We start from the raw sequence: 27,859 nt of genomic DNA, 5'->3' as shown, positions 1-27,859 counted from the left end.
TAAACAAATTGTTTTTGAAATACATTTTTCTGAAAAACATTTGCAATCAAAAGTCTCTGCAAAAAAATAATTATTACAACATATTTTTTATAAAATACTTTTTTTGTTACAAACAGGTGGAAACACTGTACTAAAATAAGTGTTACATACAAGCCATTAAAAACTCATTGGTTTTCCGACGGCGTAAAAAGTCTTAAATTTGGGGCAGTCATTTTTGCGAAACATTTTTCTACGTGTTTATATATGTAATATACTTATACGTATGTATGTACATATACAAGGTGGCGCAAAAATTATTCACAAGAATGTGCAAAACTCAATTGACACTAGTTAATGATACAGGTGCAGTATACCAATAGACAAGCAATGGAGTGCGTAAAAGTCAAAATACAGATTTCCAGCACTCAAAAAAAATTTTTTTTTACGTAGTAAAAAAGTTGGCCAAAAACCAAATTGAATGATTAATTTTCTGCATAAATGTCATTAGGAAGGATTCAGGAAAGGATGGAAGTTAAAAGAGTAGAATATTCTCTTCGTATATTAGGTGCCAGTCATGGGCTAAGTAAACGTCTGTTGGGATTTACGTGGCTAACTGCCGACTTCGGCCTTACTCCACTGCACTCAAAATGTACCTATCGGCTCAAAGTAATGCGTTGCTCACCGCCCCAAAAAGTTAAATTAATTCATGGAGTAGAATGGACAACTCGAGACAACTTGGCAAGTTACCATCCATCTAAAGATCTGCACATGAAATGCAACTTGAACGAAAAAGGCTCTACCCGCATTTAGTTATCAAATTACAACTACCACGTCGCTCGACGAGGGGCCGTCCGCAAGAGCATGCACCAGATTTAAATTATCGGTCAGACTTCATAGCCGAAACGACTACCAGTTAAGCTTCCATACAGCCCGGCACTTGCGAGCACCAATAGGCTAATTGAACTAAGATATCCCTTTCTTTTTTCCTATGAACTGATTCCAATGAAATAAGATATAGAGTTTTTCAAAATATCGCAGCCCAAGTGCTATCTGGTCTCTACAATTTTTGGGAACATTTTTGTTCTTCCCTGTTTTGAATAAAAGCCGAATTAGTTTGGAAATATAATTTTTAGAAATATTTCCAGGCCTGCACAATCAGAAGAGCAGTATTCTCAATTTAAAAAGAAGTCTAAAACACACTCAGAAAATTCCACCACCTAGCGGCGAAAGCTCCGTCCAATTCTGTTTATCCATTCCGAAAATTGGCGTGCACAAATAAAACCGTCAGATAACTGATGAGTAGCGAATTGTTTCACAACCGGCGAATTCTTACTAGTACAAAACTAGTAAATTGTTTCACTAGTTCAGGTTTTTCCTGCAGGACAGGTAAATACGCAACTTTGTATTCTTGAAGTGTCGCTGCGGTTGTCCTTCGAAGTTTGAGTGGTTGTCGTTTTTGGCGTAAGTAAGTAATTGGGACTTGCCTTTTCCACTTTGCTTTCCGTTTTCTGGTGTTTTTTTTGGAATTTATTTGTTAGTTTTTTTCTCTTTTCCTATGCTGAACAAAGGAAATATTTATTTTTAGGAAAACTCTATTGTTTCTATTGTTCGCACTTATCTACTACAACTATCTTTGTTTGCCCTTAGCAATGAGTACGAAAATAGTTCTGAATAGGAAATGCGCAATGAAAGCACAACTTGCCTAATTGTGAAAAAGTTTCGGAAAATTGCCGATTGTTTTACAACCCTCAGAAGTACTTGCAAGTAGAATGGTGGGTGAATGAGACACTAAAAATTTAAATTAGGAATTTTCTTTTCTCACACACGCTCTACTTTGAGGTTTTAGCAAATTCTGCTGGATTTTAATTTGCTTCCATTGAATACTTTCCGTTTACTTATGACGTTTTGAGAAAGAGTTTCCTTCTATCGGCTTAAACAAATGTGCGTAGTTCTTATGAGATATGGACTGCCACTAACGCCAGGGTGTCTCATCATGAAGGATCGCCCAATAAAATAGGTATAGTCTGAATTTGAATCAGCGGAACCATATGCATACACCTGTGTTCACAATAATAGTAGCGACGTGCAAGTATTTGGCTATCTTTTTATCTTTATCTAATTTTTTTATTATTTTACAACAATTTATTTTATACTACAACAAAAACATATAACTAAAATCCCCAAACTTTGGACAAAATTTAGACGAAGTCAACGAGTTCTCACCAAAATTTCACACTTTTTGACCGGAATGTTTAGAAAATTTCTAGGTAAGTAATTTTATAGCACATGCAATTTTGTATAATAATAACCCAGCGGCCGCAGTAGCCAAATGATTTGGAAGTGTGCATGATCGAAGATGTTTTTTCTAATTGCGGGGGCTCCTCGGCAGACATTGGAAAACAATAAAACTCTAACTTAAATAGCACACTTTGTCATTTTATTGTAATAAATTTTATTTTGATAAAAAATGAGCCAAAAAAAGTTAAGCATGAAACATCTTGTAAAAATATAAAGTTACTTATTTGTTTGGGCGCAAGTGCATGCATATTTACACTTTTGGACAAATTAATAGTATTGCGATATTTTGACCAGGTTTTTGACCAGATTGTATTTTTAATTTTCATTAATTAAAAAAAAAAGTATTTTTATAAAAATCAAAATATTCAGCTTTTAACTAAAATTAAAAAGAAAAGTGCTCAGCATTCGCTACATGGATTGCACAAGACAGTTAGGGGGAAAAATATCAAAACCAAAAGAATTTTGGGCCACATTAAATTTGCGCTTTATTATTCTAACGTTTAATAGGCTATACAACTTTGTACCCAAAATTGACATAAAAAATATTTAATTTGAGCTTTTTATATTTTATATATAATTTGAGTTATATTATATTTGTTGCCGAACGATCTCGTTTTTCATAGAACATTTAATAAAAATTCAATAAAAAAATAGTTAAAACAGGTAAAATTTTCATTATGGCGATTAATAAATTAATATTAAATTATTATAAATTAGTAAAGCCATTATATTATTTTGTACACGAAGGTTTGCATGTATTAGAGTGTTTGCACGTAATTAATAAAATCTGGGCTTCAACTAAAACTAATGAGAAATTTTTCGGTTTCTTAAGGGGACCCGGTGGTCTAGAAATTTCAAAAAATCTTTTTTTTTGTTTTCTCGATATTTCGAAAATATAGTAGCTTGAATATACTGTGTACTGTACCACTTTTCATGTGGAAATTCCCAATATTATATCTTCTACAGCCCATTAACTAGGTAGGGAGCGTTCTGCGCGCTCCTGTACCTCAAATTTTAAACTCATTTATCTCGAAACGACTTTTTTCGGCCTGGTGTTGTCAAAAAAACCTATTCAACCGAATCATCTGAAATTTTAATATGTTGTTCACAACATCAATGGCTGTCGCCCGTACTAGAATTATATTATTATTTCAATTACTTCGTATTTTTTTTTATTGAAAAACTAATATAAAAAACTGAAAAAACCGATTTTTAGAGTATCAAATTCTATACAACGCCATTTTGTCAAATTTTTTATTTTAAATTTTCCAGGAACGGGACATAGCTACAGTTATACCGGATATAACTGTTTTGGTTTTTATGTTTCAGATAAATAGAAGAGTCAAAATGGATAACCCCACCGAGGTCAAATTTCTTGGGAGGGTCAATTCCAGCGCCATTTTTTAAATTATTAAAATTAAAAAAATTAAAAAAAAAATTAATGAATTTTAAAAAATTAAAAAAATTTTTTTTTTTCATTTCTGTATGTAAAAGAAGTTAAATAAAAAGCCTAAAAAATTAAAATATCGTTTTTCGTTTTTGTATTGTAGAAAAAAGTTCCTGAAAATACCCTCAATTTTCGAGCTCCAGACCACCGGGATCGCTTTAGGCTTTGGGTTTCACTCTGACAGTTTTGCTTTCACTTAGCTGATATGTGTTTTATGGTCTTTTTATATTCTCTTACTCGTATAAACCTAACTTATCTACACTATTTTTTTTTAATATTTCAAAGCACGACGGTTCTACAGTTCGTTATACTTCATATACTCACCTGTTGCTGGCGAACGTGTTACGCTCGTTAACCGTAATTCGTAATTCCGGAATTACATTTATCATCAATTACATTCTCTAATATTTTATTACCGAGAACGATAGCCAATCGAGAGCCAGTCACGGTCTTAGCCACATTTCCAGCCACTCGTTTGCACCTGTCGCCAACCTTGTCAAAGTGCTCGACCAACAAAGTACACCGTCGTATGTATGCATATGTGTGTGCGTATATGTGTCTAATGATTGCAAATAATGCAGGAGCGACCTTTTCACAATAGCACAATACACTTTGTATTACGTCATGAACTTAAGTTAATAACAACCCACTTGTTGTGGCGTGGGGATTTGCTTCTGAACTGCTATGGCAGTTCATTAAAACGAAGAATGTTTGCATATGAATATAGTTGGGGCATTGTGTTGGGGTATGATAGTAATTCAAGGTGGACAACAGTTACAGCTGGATCCACAAATCGACACTGAGGTGTAAAAAAAACAAATATATAATATAGCTTGGCACAAACTCATGCATACGCGTATATACATATACATGTGTGAACTCATATAGGTAAACTCAGCAGTGTATCGGCACAAACAGCGACAACAATGGCCACCCTACTAGTCTATAGAATTCAATGAGAAAACCTCGTCATTGTATGGGCTTTTGTAGTGCTTAAGTACATAAAAGTGCCTACATAATATACATACAAGCATACGTACGTGTATACCGAGCTTTCAAACTCACCGGCCAACTAAGCCAACAAATACTGTAAAGAATGACCAGACATAGTAGGAGCGCAGACAACCGCCATTACACGGCCAATGCATCTATCTGTCAATGGCATCGGGTGTGAAAGCCAAAGATATGCGGCCTTTCGGAATTGGAAAAATGGTCACAAAAGGCGGAAAGGAAAGCGTAAAAGCGAGGAGATACTAATGTCCGTTTAATGTGTTCCAAGAAAGGCGCGCCAATAGCATTATGTACAAATACACACATACATGTATCCGAATAGTACAATAAAAACGAGCACAAAGGTGTTTGTAAGTACTCATTTAAATGAGTTTCTGTGTAGGTTGGCTTGCAAAGAAAGGTTATGTTATTAAAATGAAATTAAACTCATATAAAATGAAACTCGTTCACACTGTTGAATGTGTAACTGTAGATGGTATTTCATATGGACATATATCACTGTTTGCATAACAAAAGAAATGGCATGCGGTAATTTTGGAAATGATACTGTCTCCAAATGAAGAGTGTAAGGATTCGCAAAAGAAGTTCCATTATATCGCACAAGGGCAAGCACTGCATACGAGTTTGAAACAGGTGGAGTGGAAAACCTTAGTTTTATAACAAACTATGAAGGGATGCTGAGATACGCGAGGGGACTAACAAAAGTTCGGAATATGGCAATGAACATAATAATTGAGGAAGGTCAGTTGTCATCACAAACGGCTGAGAAGCGACAGTAGCAACAGAACAGAATCTATTAGGTTAGGTTAGGTTGAAATGGTTGTCATGTGGGACACACTCAGACTCAGAGTCCATTGTGATGTCTCGTGGGGAGTTGCACGAGCAGAGTATGTTAGGCAGGTATGATTTTAACTATTAAAAAAAAATAAGTGAAAGCCAAACCTACACAATTAAGGAGCTAAGACTTGTGGCACCAAAGTGGACGAGGCGGAAATAGAGGCGTATCGAAACGACTTAAGAGTCGTTTTTAGTGAAATTAGATCGATCGCTAATGCCAAACCCAATATTCCTCCTCTGAATAACGCCCAATCAAACGGAAGCAGGCCTATAAAATCAAAACCGCAAGGTGCAGTCAAAATAATACTACCAAACAGTAATATCTCCACTGATCCCCATTCATTAGCAGAAGTTAAAGCCGCAATACAAAAACTTAAAAAAGTAATGCAGGTGGCACCGATAATATACCCGCTGACATTTTAAAAGGCGGTTCAGAACTACTAGACTCAATCTTGCAGCTTTGTTTAAGGAAGTTTGGTCGACGGTACAAATTTCGAAGGAATGGAAAGAGGTTGCTATAGTTACGATAACTAAGAAAGATAACATCAGCTTCTGCAAGAATTGGACAGTCATTACGCTGCTGAATACCATTCAGAAAGTTATAGCATTCATTATCATCGACCGTATTTTCTCCATCCTTCCAAAGCGCAAAATGGCTTCAGACCTGAAAGATCTTAATATCGCAGAATGTTACTCCCCTTTATTCCTTTTTCTTGTTGAATTTGAGAATACTTTTAACACGATAAATGGAAACTCTATCTGGGAAGCACTGAAAGATAAAATTAGGTCTCTCATCAAAGAGCTGTATTTCTAAGCAGAATGCAGTGTTCGTTTCAAAGAGAAGAACAGCGAGAAGTTTGAAATACCAAATGGAGTGCGCCAAGGTTGCGTTTTATCCCCACTGCTGTTTGTTTATTCTAGTGCTGAATGGGGTCTTGGGGAAAAACTGACCGCGAAGCTCCAGATGGAATGCAGTGGAACTCGTTTCACAAGCTAAATGACCGCAGAACATTGAAAAGACAATATCGATATTGCGAAAATGGCATTCGAGTGGAATCCACAAGAAAAAAGCGGGTGTTCGACCAAAAATGACGTGGGTACGAAGGGTGTATACTGAAAGCGAAAGTTTTGGTGCCTGGAATCAAATAAGAAGTTTAGCATACGACAAAAGACATTGGAAGAGACTAGTCTCCATCCTATGCTCTAACTAAGACAAGCAATTATTTTCTAAGCCGTTTACGGCTGTCTTACAGAGACATTGGCCCCCATAGGCAATTTTCTTTCGCCTGTTCCTACATGAATACTTCAGAATATTCTATCCCCAGTGTAGTCTGACTTCATGCCCACCCTCTTTTAAGATATCGACATACATAAATGAATGTTTCCTACGGCCATACTATTACACTAATTCTGCGGTATTTCTGGCACGAAAATATTTTTTCTTTTTACCGAACCTAACATAAATACGTAAGCACTTAAATACTGTAATATATGAGCACCTAGTATTCGTTTTCATTTAGTTACATGTTATAGGAGGAATATTTAAACTGTATATGTTATACAGGGTGGCTCATTTACCGTTTGGAATATATAATATATGTTTTTTTTGAGATACCGATTTTTAAATTTCGGCTTTGATGACTAGAATGTCAACCGAGAATTGAATTTATCGTTAGACAATCCTGAACCAGCCATTTTTGGCACGAAAAAAATTAGAAAAAAGTTAGAGAATATTGAAAATCGAATAATCACTCGAATGACTTATGTCAATTGGCTGCCTAGAAGTTGCAGTTTTACTTATTTAATTTAATTTTTTATATAGCGCCAATTTTGGATATTTTTAAGAATAAATATAACGCCAAACAATTGGCGGCCGTTTAGAGGCCATTTAAGGGTTGAAAAGTGAAATTGGTATTAGCATTGATAAGTTATGTTCCCAAACTCATAAATTTTTTTTTTTTTTAATTTTTATTAATAATATGACCTGACAACCGTACGACTAAGATCACAATGACGTTTGTATGTAAACGCGAACATCCAGCATGGATACGCCGATTAAGAAGAATAATTTTTATTACAAAAAAAGTTATAAAATTATATAAAATATTTTTTATAAAATTGTGTCTGATGATGCCTTTCCTTTTTCCATTGAATTTTTTTTTTTTTTTTATAATTATGCGTTTTTTTTATCTCTAAGCTAATTAAACTTTGTTCGAAAGGCTAAATGGACCGCCCTGTATATGGATAAATGTATACTCTTGCATCGTTGTTTATTCGTGTATACGTTTGTATCTGTTGGCAATACACGTGTGCGCTAAAACCACATATTTGCAAAAACCACAAAAATAATGGTGCATATTTACAATATAAATAATGCTTTCGACCCCGACTGGGCGCGTTAAACGGGTCACACGGCAACATGAGAATGTATTTTACTATTCACGCACACATGCATAACAACAATATTAATGGCCGTGCCCTTACATAATTGTTATTGTTCTCATTTTGCAAACTACAATAGTTGCTGCAAATAGAGGCTATGATGAACACTCATTTGAATGCCCGCAGCTGTGGTCAAAAACTTAGCAAATTAAATAAACATTTTTTTCTTTAAACATAAATTAGGATTATTAATTTTAATTATTTCTCTAAGAAGTCTGTTTCAACAAAGAATGCATTGCATTTACTTTAATTTGTTGCTGGACGTTTTGATGTTTTTTGCAATTGGGAATGCCTAGAGTCCACTCTAATGCGTGGCCTGTCTATTGGCGATCAGTGCTTTTTTTCTTGCATTTATTAAGTTATTAAACGGCGAACACAGTTAGTAAATGGATCTTACTGTCAACGACCACCTTTTATAAATTATATAAATAACTTAATTTGTAATCTGAAATATTTTACAAAAATTGTTGATGCTGAGCAATACCAGTTTACATATGTACGGTGGCGTAAAATGAATCATTCAATTTGGTGTTTGACTAACTTACGACGCCATTTACGAAAATCATAAGTCCTCCGACATGATTAATTTTGCGCCACCTTGTAAAGGGTGATTTTTTAAGAGCTATAGGAAAGCTTTTCAAAAAAACACACGTAAAATTCAGAAAAATGCATGAAATTTTTATTTGAATCGGTAGTACAGTCCATATAATTTATTGTTTGAAGATTATTTCATGCAAATGTTGACCGCGACTGCTCTTCAAATGGTCCATCCGCTTAGTCCGATTTTGGCATACTCTTTCCAATGTTTCGGCCGGTATCTCAAATATAAATGCTTTAATGTTGTCTTCCAATGCGTTAATTCAAGCAGGCTTGTCTGAATAGACATGAGCTTTAACATAGCCCAACAAAAAATAATCTAAAGGCGTTATATCGCACGATGGGTGGCCAATTGACAGGTCCCGAACGTGAAATAAAATGTTCACCGAACTCGCCTCTCAACAAGTCCATTGTTACGCGTGCTGTGTGGCATGTGGCACCGTCTTGCTGAAACCACATGTCATGCAATTCAAGCTCTTGCATTTTCGGCTTCAATTCTTGCACCAGCTGTATTTTGAAGGGCTTCACACTTAAATCCTTCCGCAAAATTTTCTACGTTGCTGAGTAACATAGGCCCAATTGCTGAACGGCGACGAATCGATAATTGACGGTCATCATTAACACTGGCCGATACAGCTGCGATATTTTCTTCAGTTCGCACTCTACGTAAGCGTGTTGGTGGTTGTCCAATAATGTAAATTTGGTTCTAAATTTAGTCACAATAGATCGACTAGCCGCTTCAGTGGGTCGATTAAACTGACCATAAAATGGAAGAAGCGCGCGATAAGTTTTCTTAAGAGAACACGCATTTTTATAATAAAATTCAATGATTTGCAAGCGTTGTTCGTTTGTAAGACGATTCATGGTTAAATTATAGACCAAACTGAAGATGTTTGACAGTGAAACAAAACACGAAGCGTGCGTCAGCTGTTTAAATCAACTGTTTAAAAAGATAATAGCTAAAAAATCACCCGTTATATACTTATACATAAGTTCGGTCCGAGGTATTTAAATTTTAAGCACTTCAAAAGCTCAGTTACAACAGCTGACGTATTCTAGCACGACAACATTATACCACACACAGGGTGGTTCATTAAGTAGTGTCTTTCTATAAATTAAAAAAATTAACAAAATAAATTAAATAAAAAAAGTAAAAAACAGCTTACAAAATTAGCTTTGAATTTGTATGATTTATTGTTTTATTGCAAATAGTCAATTTTGTTTCTGTTTCAATTCTTGTTAAGATATAAATTTTTAAATTTCATTTTTCAGCTTAACTAATCACTTTTTAATTGTTTTGTTTTTTAATTTTACGTAGTCGGATGTATGTCAAGTGCGAGGAAGCCGTCGGAGACTCCCAACTCGGCTGTAGCAATGGATGGGGAGCATGCAAAGCTGATGTTATCATTCAAAATTGTAAAGCTCTACAAATAGCTGCTTTTATTTGCTTTATAGATTATGTGGAAGCCTTTGATACAGTGCAACATGGCAAGCTATGTAATGTATTACAATCACTTGACATGGAGGAAAAGGAGTTGCGCTGAGAAATATTGAAAGCCGTTAGACAGGGGTGGGTCTTGTCACCCCTTTCAATATTTACTCTGAAGCAATTTTTCAGAAAGCACTTCATTATGCACAAGAAGGCATAAAAGTAAATGGCGCTGTCATTAATATCATCAGGTATGCTGACATGGCACCTGTTGCGGATAGTATATAGTAAAAGATCTACAAAGCCTTTAAAATAAGGTTGGTGAATACAGCAATAAATATGGTTTGAAGATCAATGTTACTAAGATTAAATTCACGGTATGTAGAGAAAATATTTACAATAATTTAACCTTATCGATGCAAGACGAATCCAGAGAAAGAGTATCTAAATTCAGAAGGATTGGATGTTGGATTAATGAGACAAATAGCAAGTTCAAAATTCTGCAAAAGTAAAATGTACCATGCCAAATTAACATGCAGCTAAAAATTCGTTTCGTCAAATGCTACTTATGGTCAGTATTTTTGTATGTCGTAGAGATATATGCCCTTAAAGTGGCTGAGATGAACAGGACAGAAGTCTTTGAAATGTGGATATACAGGCGGAGTTGAAAATTTCATGTACTGCTCACGTTTTGAACAGTGAAGATCTTCGCCAAATAAACCGGGGTAGTCAGTTTCTCACGGCGGTGAAGCAAAGGAAGATAGCTAACTTACTTAGGGCATATTCTACGAAATCGCAAGTAAAAAATGTTGCTACTCGACCTGGAAGGTTAAATAGAAGGAGGACGAGGTATTGGAAGAAAACAAATATCATGGCTGCGTAATATTAGACACTGAACATACATAGGAAACATCAGGGAGTTGTAGAAAGAGGCAAGAGACAGAGAAGGTTTTAATGAAATCATAAACAACATTTTTTAGAAACTTTAACTTGTAAATTGTAATTGAATTGTAATGAAACTTGAATTGTACGATCTGTTAGTTCGAAAACGAACATGCAAATAAAAAGGTAGAAGTTTCTTTTTATTCAAATTTTGCAAGGGTAACTCTATATTGGCGGCCACCGAAGCCGAATGGGTTGGTGCGTGACTACCATTCGGAATTCACAGACAGAACGTAGGTTCGAATCTCGGTTTAACACAAAAATTAAGAAAAACATCTTTCTAATAGCGGTCGCCCCTCGGCAGGCAATGGCAAACCTCCGAGTGTATTTCTGCCATGAAAAAGCTCCTCATAAAAATATCTGCCGTTCGGAGTCGGCTTGAAACTGTAGGTCCCTCCATTTGTCGAACAACATCAAGACGCACACCACAGATGGGAGGAGGAGTTCGGCCAAACACCCAGAAAGGGTGTACGCGCCAATTATATATATATATAAATAACTCTATATTTGATTTGAAAAATTCAATTACCCGAGAACGAACTACAATCAGAGTTTTCAGAATTTCAACCAGAAGTCTTCACATTATACCATTAGTCTCACAATCTTTCAACAAACCCGAAAAAAAAAAATCAGTAATGGATTTCAAACGTAGTAATGTGATTGCAGCGATTATCTGTGAGCTCGAGCACCTTAAAGTAAATAAAGTTACAATGATACTGGTAGCATCGCGAAACGTCATGGAGGTGGTCATCAACAGACTGCAACGTTACGTGATATCGTTCAAAAAGTGAAGAAGTGACTTAAGCGAAATCCCCGACGAAGTGTTAATCAAATGGCGAAAGAACTGAAAATATCTTACCGTACTATACGCCGCATACTGAAAAATAATCTCAAAGGCAAGCCTTACAAGATCCAAAATGCGCATGAGCTCACACCAAAGCAGCAACAAGTCAGACTTGAGAGAACGAAGGAGTTGCTTGGCTTGGCCGAAAGCGGCGAATTTCCGAACACTGTGTATTCCGACGAGAAAATTTTTCAAATTCGTAAACTCCCAAAACGATAGAGTTTATATGAACGACCGTTCATACGAGAATTTGAATCATCGATTGGCCACCAGTAGGCAGCACCCGCCACAGGTAATGGAGGAGGTTGCTTTGAAACCGTGGGCAGACAAACCTTTCGGTGGCAGACCGTGGACGTTTCAATAGGACGCGGCATCGTCTCACAAAGCTCGAGTGAACCAAGAATGGCTAAAAACCAACGTTCCGAACTACATAGCGTCCACACAATGGCTCTCAAATTCACCAGACGCGAATCCGATGGATTACTCTCTTTGGGTCATTTTGGAGAGCAAGGTCCGAACTAATAGATTCACCAGTCTCGAAGCGCTGAAAAAAGCCTTCCGCTAGTGGACCAAAATACCTGCAAGTCATATTCGGGTAGCTTGCGATTCGTTTCTGGACCGGCTCAAGGCATAGTCAAGGCAAAAGGTGGTCATATCGAGCAAAAGTAAATTGATTCTTAATTTTGTATTATCTTCATACATTTTTTACTATCAATTGAATAAAAGTAAGTTTCCAAACTAAATTTACAGCCTTTTTGATTGGTTACATTTCGAGTGCCGAACCCTGTAAATAAAATTATTATTTTTTATATTGGGAGGTTTTTAGGGCTCCTACGAAAAATAGTTAAAGTTTTTCTCTTTGAAATAGAGTAAAAGGTATTGGTTCTCGACCATTTGTAGTTTTCAAATCGTGAGCGAAAATTGTAAATATTAAATTAAAAAATTTGGAAAAAAAGATATATATTTCAGCTTTGCTTTGGCCATTCGAAAAATTTCATCATCAGCGGTTCCTGTGTCCCCCTTCGAACGATAAAGGCGTTGAACAAACTTTGAGGCAAGCATAAACAATTTTTTTTAAGTTTTTCTGGCCGTCCTAATATGTATCTCCAAGCATTTAAATTACCATCAAATTAATAAAGAAAAAAATGGCGTTTACTTACTGTCCGCGCGATGTGTGCAGCAATAATGTGACCAGCGTACTCGCGCCGGGACAAGTGCAATTATTGGCCAGCAGCGCATATTTGAATTCATCCTCGCAGACGACGTGCTCAGCGAATTTCACATGCAGTTTGTGCTCCGGCCTGTGGTTGGCAGTGTGCGGTGTGCGATTGGCGGTGAGCAGCCCACAGTCGACGGTCGATGGTCGTTTAGTTAGCGAAAATAATCAACACACCAAATGTTATCGAAAGCAACAGTAGCCAGGAGAAAAAAGAAAAACAAAATGCAAAGAGTTGCCAAAAATCCATTCAAAACCATTCATTGTTCCAATTGTTGCAATCCGCAGGGCATTGTGGTTTTGTGTGTTTTTGTTTGTTTTTTGTTTGTTGTTTGTTGTTTTGTTGTTCGCCACGTTTTAAGGCCACGTTAATTTAAGTTGTCCAGAATGGTTTCAATTGTGTGAATGGCGAGCGATCCAGCGTTGAATTGTGAATGCAGCGCATTTCATGAAAAATAAACAAAAATAAAGCGAACAATAAAGTGAGTAAACTTCTGAATTCTTCTGCTTATTTACATGCATATATGCACACATATATTCATGCATACACACATACATTCACGCATATACATACCCGTACTGCTGCATTTATAAAAATTATACCCATAATTGCGGGGGTGTCAGCAAGCGTGAAAACAGTAATGAGGGGACAATTTTTTTTTACTTATGCGACACTAGAAGACTGACCTACCGCTACAGCCCTTCTCACTAAAACTTATTGTTGACATGACATGCCACGCACACCCGCTATCAGCACCCATTTATCATTGCCACTAATTAATTGTACATACATACATCCATACATATGTACATAAATACACGAATGGTTGATTTTCGCGGTGTGTCGATTCTTTGTTTTGAACCTCCACCGGGGTCATCGCCAAAGCGGTAGCATTTAGCAAGATTAATGGCACGTATTTCAGCGATTCCGGAGAGTAATGCAATCGCTTTTGTGTTGCTTGTATTTCATCTGCATGCTTTAAGGGCGATTTGTTTGCACAGACATTGTTTTCAAAGAAAATCGGTCGATTTATAATGCAAAATTTTGTGGCCGAATTGTTGATGTATACGAATACTTTGCATTTCATTCGCTTGAAAAATATTTACTTCAATGACTGAAAACTGTCTTTCAGTTGGAAGACTTCGCCATATCTATAACAGCTGCGAAGCTGCTACACAGCGGTAGGCAAACGGAAAGTCAAATATTCATCTGACCAGATATTAGGCCAGGTCGAATTTACTCAGATAACTCGCAAGACAATACACGGATCGAGCGAGCTTGGTGGGCACAAATGTACTAATGGGTCCCAAGACATGCAAATGCTAAGGGCGACGAAGAGCTGCTTCGGTGAGAAAAGTGTTTGGTCTGAAACCGACGGCTGCAGCGAGGTGTCCTTTCGCCCCTACTTTGGCTAGTTGTAATTGACGAAGTTCTGATAATGTTAAAAAAGGGTGGGGTTAAGGAAGTAGCATACGACGATGACTTGATCCTGATGGTATCGGGACCATTTCTCTCAGTCATGGCTGAGATTTTGGAGAGGTCACTAGCTGTACTCAGTCGGTCGGCTGTCACTTGTGGCCTCCGAGTCAACTCTGACAAAACAGAGCTGGTACTATTTACCAGAAAATATAAACCTCCATCCTTTCGTCTTCCCAAGTTAAACAACCACGTTCCCCCGCTCTCATCGGAAGTTAGGTATCTTGGAGAGATACTTGACTCCAAACTCCATTGGAAGCTACACATTGAAAATCGGGTAAAGAAGGCCAGTATAGCCTACTCCTGCAAATCTATGTTCGGCAAAAAATGGGGATTCAAGCCACAGGTCGTGCTATGCAGTGATTTTGCCAATTTTATGGACGCCTAGTTTGGTGGGAAGCTCTTCAGAAGGGCTATAATATCATTAAACTGGGGAGGGTGCAAAGAACTGCATGCATTGGCATCACCGGAGCATGTAAAACGTGCCCCAGTGATGCCCCCTTGTCATTTTGCTTACTTCCTATCGACTTTTCCGTCATTTCCATCGCAGCTGAAAGTGCAGTCAGGTTAAAGGAGATTGGCCTCTGGAGACAATCTCTCAAGGGACATGGTATCATTTTCGGGTAGTCAGCACCGTATTTCTCCGAACTTCGAACAGATCTCCCTATCCGCAAACTAAAGTTTGCGGGTCGTGCTAGGGCAATCTTTCCCAATAGGCAGGATTGGATCGAGGGGAAAATCTGCACCGAAGCTTGCACCTCTGTCTTCACTGACGGTTCCAAAATTGAGTCGGGAGTCAGAGCAGGGGCTTCTCTAAATCAGCCAATTTATTTATCTTCTTTAAACTGCCGAATACTGCTAGTGTTTTTCGAGCAGAAGTCTTGGGTGTGCACGTAACATTTCTCTGATCTGGGTTCTAGGATATAGGAGCATAGACGGAAATGAAATTGCTGAAGAGCTTGCCAAGAAGGGGACTGAATTGGGCTCAGAGACCTCCTACCCGGTCATCGGCATCCCCTTGACAGTTGTTAAAGGCAGCGCACACATTATTTCTCAGGAAAGCGCAGAAAAGATGGAACTCCATTTCTTCATGTGCTATTTCGAAAACCCTTTGGCCCCAATACGCTATACGAAGAACCCAGAAAGTTCTTCGGACTCCTCGCCATTCAATTTCCAAACTTGTATCTGTGTTTACCGGTCACTGGACGATCGGAAAAGCTAGGGTTACCATTTAAATACCATTGCAGAAGCTGTGGGGACCTTTCAGAGAAGGAGACTGTAGAGCATTTTCTCTGTGAATGTCCGGGATTGGCAGCTAGAAGACTAAGGTCACTGGGAGCTCTTTTCTTCGACAGCCTGGGGCAGTGGGGGGGTTGCTGTTCAGCCACACTTTGACACACAAAAACTTTGACTACTGGCAATAGTCCCAAATCCTGCCCGCAGTCTAAAATATTTATTTGAGCCACACACAGAAGCAGGCCCGATTCTGCTGACGTCGTGCAATTTCTCCATATAAGAAGTGTTCGAAAAGCGAAAAAAATTAAAATAAAATCAAGAAGAGTTTTGCTCTACCGTAGGCTTGCACTTTTTATATTAGAATTGAATGGGCTATAAACCTGCAAGCCGAGAATGAAGAAGTTTGAGGTTTTAATGGAAATTAGGGAAATGCTTAAAAACGTTGGATTCATGTGAGACCTGGACTTATATGGTTTATTAGTTATTAAATATATATAATATAATATTTTCATCAAAAAAATAATGAAAACTAACCTTGAAAGTTATATGGTCAAAAGTTATTAAAATGTGCTGGAAACCTTAACATTATGTCTTATTCGCGAGCAAAATTAATCATCCTATCGGCAGAATACTATGTATTTCATTTTTCAATATTTCCGTACGTCAATCATATTTGGCACTTTAGAAGCACTTGGAAAGATTGCCGTAGCACGACCCTCAAACTCTAGTTTGCGGATATTGAGATCTAAGTTTCGGAGAAATACGGTGTTACCTGCCGGAAAATGCCCATGACCCTTGAGAGATTGGTGATTGCTAAGAAGTCATTTCGATGAGTATTTTGAAGAATTTTTGTAAAGGATTTCCAGCCGGCTTTTTCATTATGGAGCCTCGGATTACTTTCTTTCTTGGTTAGAATTGGGATCAGAACCTTCAGTTATGTTAACAAAATTCGTTGACAGTTTTTTACAATGAAAAAGTCGATCAGGGCCGGAGTTTTATTAACATCTGTTCGCCAATATATTGGCTTGGCCGTTGAAATGGAGCCACGTCCTTTCGCTGAGGTTAAATAAATATAACTCGACATGTGATTGTATTTTCGGAGCGATTCATTAAAAAAATGGTGTGTGAATCTAAATAAAACTTTTTATCGATATTGCCCGAAAATTTTCAAATCGTAAATGATTCAAAGAGTACAAAAATATGCCCTTTGTACGTGTGTACATTCAAAACTGTTCCACGATATTTTTAAGCTTTTGAATTTTGTTTCATTCAAAATAATGATTATTTCCGGTTCACATTGGAAAAAAAAATTTATATGCAGACCAGACACTCTCGACTCTCTAATTTCATATTTTTGTAAGAAAGGCTGAATTTGTGCAGGTGAAGTAATAAGTTTGGCTGAGTTCAAAAATACCCATTATTCGCATCTAACAATTTTCCTTGACATCCATACAGTTTTTGTTAATTTCCATGTACTCACTAAATTTCCATTCACGCATTTTCAGTCTTCCACAGTAAAATAAAAATAAAAATGTTTAATGAAAAGTGAACTCACCGAAATATCTGCACATATTGTGGCACACTCGGCGCAAAATCCTTAACCGCCCACGAACGCAATATCGTGTGCTCGTCGGCTGCAGTCTTATCAGCATAATTGCGAGCGGCCAATATGAAGCAGGCTTCGGCTTCATTCATGCGCGCACGTGCCAAATCCCCATCCTTTAAACAGGAACCCTAAAAGCAAAGCAAAGAAAAGTAAAACATTTTTGAATAATTAGTTTGTGGAGTAGCCACTATAAGGGAGTAGTGGTAAGTGAAGGGAAGCCGTTTTAATTGCACGTCGCAGACATGGCGCGGCGCTTAAGCATAAATTATGCGCAATTAGTGGCAGATGCACAAGTAATCAATACGAGTACACCAAATAGGGCAAAATGAGTTTGAAGTGGTTTAGCGAGAACTCACCTGAATATAAATGACACGTTGCGCCCAAATCGGTACCTGCAATATCATACGCATTGTAGTGTCCAGCTCCATGGGGCTCAGCAGTACCACATAGTAGTCTTGTAGCAGTGGATGCGCATAAAATTCGTTGAGGAAGTCCATGATTGTGTCCGCATGCAACGTGGTGGAACAGACGACTACATGTTTTTCACTTTGCGCGCGATGCGACGAGTAGCTACCGCCCAGTTTTTGGCGCTCCATCCACGTGAAGGCCAATTGTTCGAACTGCGGCATGCACGAATACACACATATACATGCACATACATGTCATATATATGTGAATAAGTTGAAATTTCCAGTGGCATAGTGTTTGAGCGGCAGTAAAAAAGTGGGAGTGGAAAAAATACAAAATAACAGCATGAATAAACAGCAAAAGGCAACTGCAAGGCTGCGAGCCGTGTTGGCATGTTTCGGTCAAAAATCGTTTGGTCATGTCAAATAACGCCGCCAATCAACAATAGCAATAGCACATCAGTAGCGTAGGTCAGTTATGTTGGCCATTCAACGTTTGGCTCATGGCTGATAGCTGCTGTTGAGTGGCGCTGCCTGAACTCATGTCTAACAATGCCAGTTTGCTAGTTTGAGCGTTTCGTTTCGTTTGTATTCGCTTTATTATGATTGCTGCGTCAACTCGTTTTTGCTTTCAAATCCAATGCGTACAATTCAAATGCAAACCAGTAGAGCAACACATGAATTCCGAAATGTCCATCAACAGTTGCCAATCAAACTTTCTTTTCAGCAAATGCTTCAACGCTTTTCTTTCCGTTAATGCAGAAATTCCGTTTTTGCAATTTTTTGACAAACAGGGTTACCGGGAAATTTCTTGTAGTTCTAGCAGACTTGGAATCGCTAGTTACTCACAGTATTTCATTGTTTTTTCAGAGGCGGAAGTGGGGAACTTCGAGTCCAAACTAGTGGCAACATAATGGGCCTCCAGACTTAAGTGGGCATCCTAACCATATTTACTGGGAATGTCATCCTAACTAAAGATATGGCAAAATATCAACTACTTTTTAATTTGGCGAATAATTATCATATAATTTTTTATTAAGATGTTAAGTAGGAAATAAAACAAAAAATAAATAATTGGCGCGTACACTTCTGTTAGGTGTTTGGCCGAGCTCCTCCTCCTATTTGTGGTGTGCGTCTTGATGTTGTTCCACAAATGGAGGGACCTACAGTTTCAAGCCGACTCCGAAAGGCAGATATTTTTATGAGGAACTTTTTCATGGCAGAAATACACTCGGAGGTTTGCCATTGCCTGCCGAGGGGCGACCGCTATTAGAAAAAACTTTTTCTTAATTTTGATCTTTCACCGAGATTCGAACCAACGACCTCTCTGTGAATTCCGAATGGTAATCACGCACCAACCCATTCGGCTACGGCGGCCGCCAGTAGTAGTTAAGTAGGAAATACTTAGTGAAAAACCATAAATTCAAAATTTTATCAAGCAGCCTTTTTCAGCTGTCAGAGGTTGGTTCAAAATTTAAAGATTATTTTACAACTATAAATATTGCTGACTTTTAGCTAAAAACAGGAAAAAATCGAACTCTTCAACTAACATTTAAAAAAAGTGAGTGTACACAAAAAAAAAGAGAAGAATGTTTTTTAAATAAGCTTTAAAATCTAGTATCTCGTAAACGGTTCATTTTTGGTCAACTTCTCATAAAACCAAAATAACCCTAGATTACCTAAGTAATAATATCCTTAGTTATCGAAGTTTTCCGCCGAATAAAATTGTCCGCTAGAAAAATGAAGAAGGGGTTTGAACCAGTGGTCCAATTTTTGCAATTAAAAACAAAATTCTAGAAAAACAATAATTATAATAGGACTATGAATAAGTTCGTGCGGTTTTTTTTTCGAAATTTGAAACTTTATTGACGTAAAATGGTTACAAATTTAATATTCAAAGTATTGTCCATCGCTTGCTACTACTTTTTCCCATCTTTCTGGCAATTCACGGATTCCCTTTGTGAAAAATTCGGTCGGTTTTGCCGCAATCCACGAATCGATCCATTTTTTGACTTCATCGTAATTACGGAAGTGCTGGTCAGCCAGGCCATGTTGCATCGATCGGAAGAGATAGTAATCGGATGGCGCAAGGTCTGGACTATACGGCGGGTGGGGTAGGACATCCCATTTGAGCGTTTCTAAGTATGTTTTGACCACTTGTGCAACATGTGGCCGAGCATTGTCATGTTGCAAAATAACTTTGTCGTGTCTATCGGCGTATTGCGGCCGTTTTTCCCGCAGTGCTCGGCTCAAACGCATCAATTGTCGTCGGTAGACATCCCCCGTAATCGTTTCATTCGGTTTCAGTAGCTCATAATACACAACACCCAGCTGGTCCCACCAGATACACAGCATAACCTTCAGGCCATGAATATTCTGCGCCGACGTCGATGTTGAAGCATGGCCAGGGTATCCATACGTTGCCCGACGTTTTGGATTGTCGTAATGGACCCACTTTTCATCGCCAGTCACAATTCGATGCAAAAAACCCTTTCTTTTGTGCCGTTGAAGCAGTTGTTCGCATGCCATAAAACGGCGTTCAACGTCTCTTGGCTTCAATTCATACGGCACCCAATGGCCTACCTTTCGGATCATTCCCATGGCTTTTAAACGTTTGGAAATGGTTGATTGATCAACTCCCAAAGTTTTTGCAACCTCTTCTTGCGTTTGAGCCGGATCTTGATCGAGCAATTCCTCCAATTCGGTATCCATGAACTTTGGCGGCGCACCCTCGCGTTCTTCGTCTTCCAAGCCAAAATCACCACTTTTAAAGCGTGCAAACCACTTCTGGCACGTTCGCTCAGCTAGAGCATGCTCACCATAAACTTCCACCAAGATACGATGACTTTCGGCTGCTTTTTTCTTCATATTAAAATAATGAAGAAGAATTCCCCGCAAAAACACATTATTTGGCACGAAATTCGACATTTTCAAGTGTGGTAAAAATATTGTTGTTTACGCTTCAAATAAAAAACTTATACTGACGTTTGTGCCTTACGACAGTAGCTCTCCAATGAATGTTTGGAAATGTGGATCGATGGAATAATAATCAAGTTACGCCATCTGTTGTAAAACCGCACGAACTTATTCATAGTCCTATTAAGTTTATAATAAAAAATTTTAATTTGCCTGAAACTCCGCTTAGTGTCCGATACACTCACATCAGCCTCCACTACTATCTTTGTTGCCTTCATTTGCCTTTTAACAAGATATTTTAATATTTCTCAATCAACTTTGATTCTGGGTTGGGTAGAAAAATTGCCTGCCTTGCAGCAGATAAAAAACAATTAATCCCTTTGAAAAGTCACAGCAAATCTAAAAAAGCCAATCATGCACAATCCGCCGATCAAATAATTAAATAACTATCAAACTTGGGCGAAAAGCAATATGGAGAAGACCGCAACGTTTTGTAAATATATTTCAAATAAAAGTAAATATATCACCCGCAATTTCCTAAGATAATAGCCAGAATTATACTGAACCGTCTTTAAGAGCACCTTGAAGAAACTATCAGCTTTTATCAGGCAGGCGTCCGCACCGATCAACACACTGCGCATCATCATTTAACAATGAGTTGAATTTAAGCCAAAACTGCACGTTTTGTTCATTGACTTCGAAAAGGCCTTTGACAGCGTCGAGCGCGAATACATATGGGCAGCTCTGCGCAGAAGGGGTATCTCAGTACAACTGGTAGCTCTTATTAAGGAAAGCTATCGCGAATTGCCGGATACTCCACAAAGGTACGTTGTCACAGCCTTTTCGAGCTGAGAGTGGAGTACGGCAAGGGTGTATCCTCACCCCAATTCTTTTTCTTTTGGTTATCGAAGATATCATGGCCTCTGCTTTTCCTGTTGGTGATCGACGTTGGCGATTGAGATATCTGGTCTACGCCGCTGCTTACGTCTGCTTACTGCCACCCAAGCTTTCTGATCTTAAGGTTATGACAACGTCCGTGCATCAACAACTTTGTTCGACTGGACTTAAAACCAACGTCAACAAAACTAAAGCCCTGCATCTCAACAGTAACATCTCTGATTGATGTTGAACAAAGAGTATGCAAAGCGAAGTCTATGTATGGCGTCTCTATGGCGGAACAACAACATACGTGTCGATACCAATCTGAAAATATTCAATGCATGCGATAAATCTGTAGAAGGTTACGACAATCACAAAATGCCTTCAAATTTTCATCAACCGGTGTCTTCGACGCATACTACGAATCCTTTGGCCCCATAAAATAAGCAACTCCTAGTTGCTAGTTGAGATTGCCTGTGAAGTGTGGAGGAGGAAATGGCAATGGATTGGTCACACACTTCGGGGAGACGACAACAACGTGGCTAAACAAGCGTTAAGGAGGAACCCGTTACAATAGGCAGGACGTTCAGTTGGAAAACCTCGCGTACAACATGGCGAAGATCAACCGAATCCGAAATGGCAAATCCTGGCTTATCATATAGCGAACGTGATCTTGAATTGTTGACGCCCAATGCTCCACAAGGAGTTAAAGGAAGACATTCCTATATATTCAGATATAAACAATTAATACTAACACATTAGTTTGGGTTCAAAAAAAACCTTATATGATAGACCAAATTCACAGAATAATCCACACGATAGAAGAAGCTCTGGAATAAAATAACTTCTGCTCCGTGATTTTTCTAGGTGAAGCACAGGCTTTCAATAAAGTCTGGCAGGAAGAATTAATCTCCAGACTTAAGACATTACTTTCGATGCATTTTACTGAATTTTTAGCCTCTTATAGTATATCGACGATTGGTACTTTCACGTAAAACATAGACGGACACTAGGCCGGGTCGATTTGTGGGGAGGCAAAAAAATCGCCCATTGCTCTGTGAAAATCATATTCTAGGGATCAAAATAAGAAACTTTTCCAAAGGAACCATACCTATAAAACGAATTCTGATGTCCCCCAATTTGGGTCGAACTTTTTAGTTTCTTTTCTCATGTGTAGGCCAAAAATGGTGATATTTTGAAATGATAGTATGGGGAACCCCCCAGGGGAGTTCCAGGGGGTGTGCCACTGGCATGGGTGGATCGGCCGTCCAAAGTTAGTGGGGGTCGGTCATACATTTGGACTCGATTGGAGCACTCTAAATTTGTCAAAGTGGGATTTTTCGTTCGACCCAAATTGGGGGACATCAGAATTCGTTTTAGAGGTATGGGTCCTTCGGCAAAGTTTCTTATTTTGATCCCTAGAATACGATTTTCACAGAGCAATGAGCGATTTTTAAATCGATCCGCCCTAACGGACACATACCAGCATAAGGCAAATCAATACCAGCGTTCCTGAAAGCAGCATACTTGGGCCAATTCTGTACAACAAATTGGAATGGAATGTGAAATGTAAAACTTAAAGAATCTAAATCCCTATACGTAAATTTAACAAACAAAAAAGTATTTAAAACCCCGTTCATATATTTTCTGTAAATATTCCCTATGCTTGCACCGCAAAGTAATTGAACATGACGTAAGGCGCTAAGCTTAAGTGGAAGGAGTTAGTCAAAACTATAGTTACTGAACTTAATTTAAAATGCAAAAAAAATATGTTGGCTTATCGGCAGAACGACAAAGCTGCGTATAAATTCTTAAGCCAATGTCGATCTGTGGAGCTTAGCAGAAGCATGCACTACGAAATTTAATGCTGAAATAATCCAAAGTTTTAAAAATAAAGTAATCCGGGATATCGGTAAAGCCTCTTCATATGTATGGAATTACGAACTTCACAAAGATCTGCAATTGCGCACAGTCACTGAAATGATAAATATTTACGCTGCTAACCATGCCAAAAGGGTTGAGCAACATACCGATGAGCAACTTCTTTGCGATGAAGCAATGCAAACAAGAAGACTGAAGAGGATTAAACCGCGGGACCAAGTGGTAAACAATGTTTAAAAATGCATGAAAAGTATGTTACTTTTGTTCTAGTTAAGTAGTATGAAATTTTTGTATGTCTTATTTTAACGTTTCAATAAAAAAATAATAGTTCTTTTAAAATTACGCCAAGAGCGCTTTGGTGTAGTGACTTGATGCGAGATTAAGGCAAGCGAATGTGGATCTTTACTGGAGTGACTTGAATCAAGGCCAAGGCAGGCGAATGTGGATACTTGACGTGCTCTTAAAAATGTACATAGTCTCATTTGCAAGCATTCTTTCAAAGATAAGTCGTCGTTAATTTTATCCTTTTGTCACAACTGCAAATCACCTGCCAAACAAGAAATTTTTTTGTCTCTAAACTGGCTTTTTGGCTCTGAACTTTTCAGTAGATTACTTAAAGAGTCGGCTGTGTAAAATTGCTGTGCGTGAAGTTGTGGAACGTTTGCCAAACCGTAAGTTTCATCAACTATTGTGCAGCACTTCCATCGGTCAAAAAAAATTTGCTTTCTCATTTAGCGCCCTGCTTTGCGAGTTAGTGCCTCACTGCGTTTCTTTCCGGAATTTTCTGTACCTTTTACGTCTTCAGTTCAGCTTTTTTATCAATGCTGCGAACAAAAGTTTCTGAGCAACTGATCATCCTCGTCAATTTCCTTTTCAAAATGTGTAAATTCTTCTTGAGCATAACCAACATTTTCTTAGCGCTTTCGAGATAATGAGAACCGTTTCTTTTTCTCAAATCTTTTATCAATGCGCAAATCTTCCCCAAATTGATAAATAGCGCGAGCGACTGGAACATTTTTGACTATTCTGTTTTTTTTTTAATCCACTGAGTTTGATTTTCAGAAATGTTATGATGTTTTCTCGCATATCTAATTCGTTTGACATTTTATCGATAAATAATTTGTTTTCAAATAAAAGCGACGCACTATATGTTGACACTAAATTTTTTTAACATAAAAACTTAATCTGAAAGTAGCACAAAAATGGAGCAAATATAAGGGACAACTTTATTCGGCGCATTCCTTGGGACGGTCTTTCCGGTAACCCTGTATACATAGATATGTGTGTAGTAAGAATGCAGAGAGACTTGAATTAGACACACGCACACTGTAGAAAAAAAATAATGGCAAATAAAAAGCGAAACCTTAAGCATTCCGCGTTGGAATGAAATTTTCTACGTGCTAGCAAAGTTTTTTTGTTTTTTTTAGTTTATTCGTTTGATTGTTTGGTTTACTTTGGTTGTCCGGCTTTGTGCAGGAAAAGCAACTTTAAATGATAACAAAATATCAAACTTTCGACATTGAATAACATCTATTGTACTGCATGTGTGGGAGAAAGTTTGAATGGTCAAGTGGATTAAACTTGTTGATTCGAGGAAAAATGGAAAATTCAACAATTCAAATATTTGGATTGCTGAGCGATAATTCACTAGGAAGATGAGTGAGATTTTTAATTAAAAGAGACCCGAGTTAACTTTTGGAAAAATATGTATGCAAAGCATTTTTTCGGATACCTAACTGTATATTCAAATGCTGCTCTGCTTCTTGCAGCAATAAAGTCTTTCTCTTAGGATATGGAGCTGAGTACTGAATATTGAAAGTAGAAAAATTGTTGCGATTATTTAAGAAGAAGCTAGAATAATTTTTCACTCGTTTTTTTTTGTTTTTGTTTTTTCTTTTTGTTTTTATTTGGTGGGAACATCCTTTGCCAGGGGCTCAGTCGAGCTGCTCCTCCTATTTGTGGTGCACGCCTTGGTGTTGTTTTTCCACAAAGGTCCCTCACTTACAGTTTCATGCCCACTTCCGAAGGGCTTATCGTTTTTAATGAGAAGCTTCTTCAAAATACAAATACGAATGAAGGTTTGCCATTGCTTGCCAATGGAAAAATGCTTTGCATAGTGAGCTTAGCACTTGGGACCTAGCGAATGGTAGTCGCGTACAAACCCATTCAGCTACGGCGGCTGCGACTTTCCATATTCTCATTAATGGTAATTAAATTGTGTTTACTGTTTTTGTTGTGAACAGAAAAGTCCATTACTTAATTAAGTCTTGTTGTAAAATATTGCTCCGATAATTCATAATGCCAAACGAAATTACTGGCATACTCGTAGGGGAGTTCACGCAATATTGGAGCGTTTAAATTAATTTAAAAAGCAAAATACACTTACACACACACACACACATACATGTACACACATATACACACATACATCCTATATCTAATTATGTGTGTTTATTATCGCCAACCACCGCTGTCATAACCATTGAATGCAAATATCAATAAGTAGAAGTGCCATTACCCTGACAGGATGTGAAATACCCGCACATGTAGCCGTAGATGAGGCACTCCAAGCATTGCCAGGCATTTGACCCGAATTGATGCTCAAATACTTAAACATATCCATTTACATATACACAGTATTAGCAAATTAACAGCTAGTACGTTTTATTAAATCCTTCTCTCAGTTGCATGTGTGTGTGTGTGTGTCTGTACCTTCGAAATAACCTATCTGTTCGCGTGCCACACTCACCTGTGTCGGCAGCACTATAAGTGCCACACAAATCATAATCACCATATAAAGTTGTGAAGGCCATATATCGGGCACAAAATCGCCATAACCGACTGTTGAGAATGTCACAACCACATAATACGTGCTCTGGAACAAATTCAAATGACGATGACCGGCGCGTTGAAAATGCTGTATGCCACAGACGCTGTTAATGAAGTGGAAGGACGAGAGAAGAAGAAAATAAGTTCAAAAGGACTAAGAATAATGAGCGTTGTTAATGATCGAAGGTCAAGTGGGTGAAAAAAGCGATGAATGAAGCAATTGACTTACACAGTAATAAACATGAAAATACACCTTTACAAGGGAGCGCTGGTGGGTACTTAAGGAAGGGTGATGGTGAAGATAAATTAAGTGCCACTTAAGTATGAAAATTAGATTTCTTAAATAAACTACCGAACTTTTTATGGTGAGTGATTTAGTGTGCTGCTTAGTACAAGCATTAGTATTCTCAAAGAGAGCGAGTGACTGAGAGAGTAAGTGTTATGCTCGAAATGAATACTGAATAACGCAAAAAGTTGTGCTAAATGGAAAACTGTAGCGATAGGTGGGTCAGTCAATCAAAAAAGCTTTGCAAAGATGATTTTTTACAATTTTCAAAATTTGTTTCATGCTACACTCTTTTCGTTATTTTTGTAAGAATATGTGATTTAAAAAATTAAAAAAAATGCTTATTCGACATATTACATTTTTTATAAAATTAAAATGCCTAGAGAAATTTTAACAAACTCTGAGTAAAAGAATTAAAATTTTTTTTGGTATACATTTTTATTGCTTAAATAAAGGGTTAGGTGTAGTCAGAATTAAAAAAAAAAATGAATTTTGTTTGATTTTAACATTTTCTTAAAGACGTAAAGTCGGGTATTGTGGGCACCATTTTACCTTGATATTAATTTCTGCCAAAATAATCGTAATGCAAAAGCGATATTTTTTGTTTCTAACAGATATTGAATTATCTTTACATTTTATTGCAAAATATACCCTAATATTATATAATCGTTTTCGTCTGATAATATAGAAAAACTGAAACCAAATTAAAAGTTGATGAAAAGAAAATGGTGGGTAATGTGACCCAGGTTATTCGGGTAAAGTGGGCCACTAGATAAAATCACCAAAAACAATTGTAAGAGTTCGCGATAAGTCAATGAATTTATTCACATATTTTTTTTTTATTTAGTTAATGCACTTCTTGGTTGACTATTTAAAAAATAATAATTAAACTTAGGTTAATATAAATTCACATTCTGTAGATTTTGGAAATTTGTGTTTCTCATACTCTTGCTCAAGTAAATCGAAAAACATCTTTATATTTTCTTTTGTGAACCCATTACTCTCTGAAAAGACGTTCGCGTTGGAGAGCGAAAACTAAGCTCATTTTTTGTGCCTGCGCAGGAATCCATGCCAACCCTTTCCTGCAAATTGCTTAAGGACCGAAAATTTGTTTGGCACTTTATTTTCCATCATACCGGGGTCCCATTTCCTTATTTCTCCATTTTTGGCTGGTCTAAATATGTATAATTGGGAAATAAAAAACAGGAAAATTAAAGAGAATTATGAAAATACTAAGGGAGTAATGTGGGCTACTTGTTCACAATACCCGACGCTGACTTGCCCACATTAGCCACTGTAC

General features: G+C 37.6%; 1 protein-coding gene across 4 annotated transcripts in view; it reads right to left on the bottom strand.

Annotated features, from left to right (window-relative positions):
* Nucleotides 1–27,859, bottom strand: part of LOC129243560 (potassium channel subfamily T member 1) — a 180,165-nt gene that overhangs the window by 77,212 nt on the left and 75,094 nt on the right. For all 4 annotated transcript variants that reach the window (XM_054880657.1, XM_054880656.1, XM_054880660.1 and 1 more), the window contains exons 8-11: nucleotides 26,194–26,377; nucleotides 17,718–17,981; nucleotides 17,311–17,489; nucleotides 12,987–13,127 (exon numbers count right to left, since the gene is read on the bottom strand). In XM_054880657.1, the coding sequence (XP_054736632.1) occupies nucleotides 12,987–13,127; nucleotides 17,311–17,489; nucleotides 17,718–17,981; nucleotides 26,194–26,377 (768 nt within the window). The remainder of the gene's footprint in view (nucleotides 1–12,986; nucleotides 13,128–17,310; nucleotides 17,490–17,717; nucleotides 17,982–26,193; nucleotides 26,378–27,859) is intronic.

Source organism: Anastrepha obliqua, chromosome 4 (assembly GCF_027943255.1).
Source record: "Anastrepha obliqua isolate idAnaObli1 chromosome 4, idAnaObli1_1.0, whole genome shotgun sequence".
NCBI classification, from domain to species: Eukaryota; Metazoa; Arthropoda; class Insecta; order Diptera; family Tephritidae; genus Anastrepha; species Anastrepha obliqua.
This window is presented reverse-complemented; position numbering and strand designations above follow the sequence as displayed.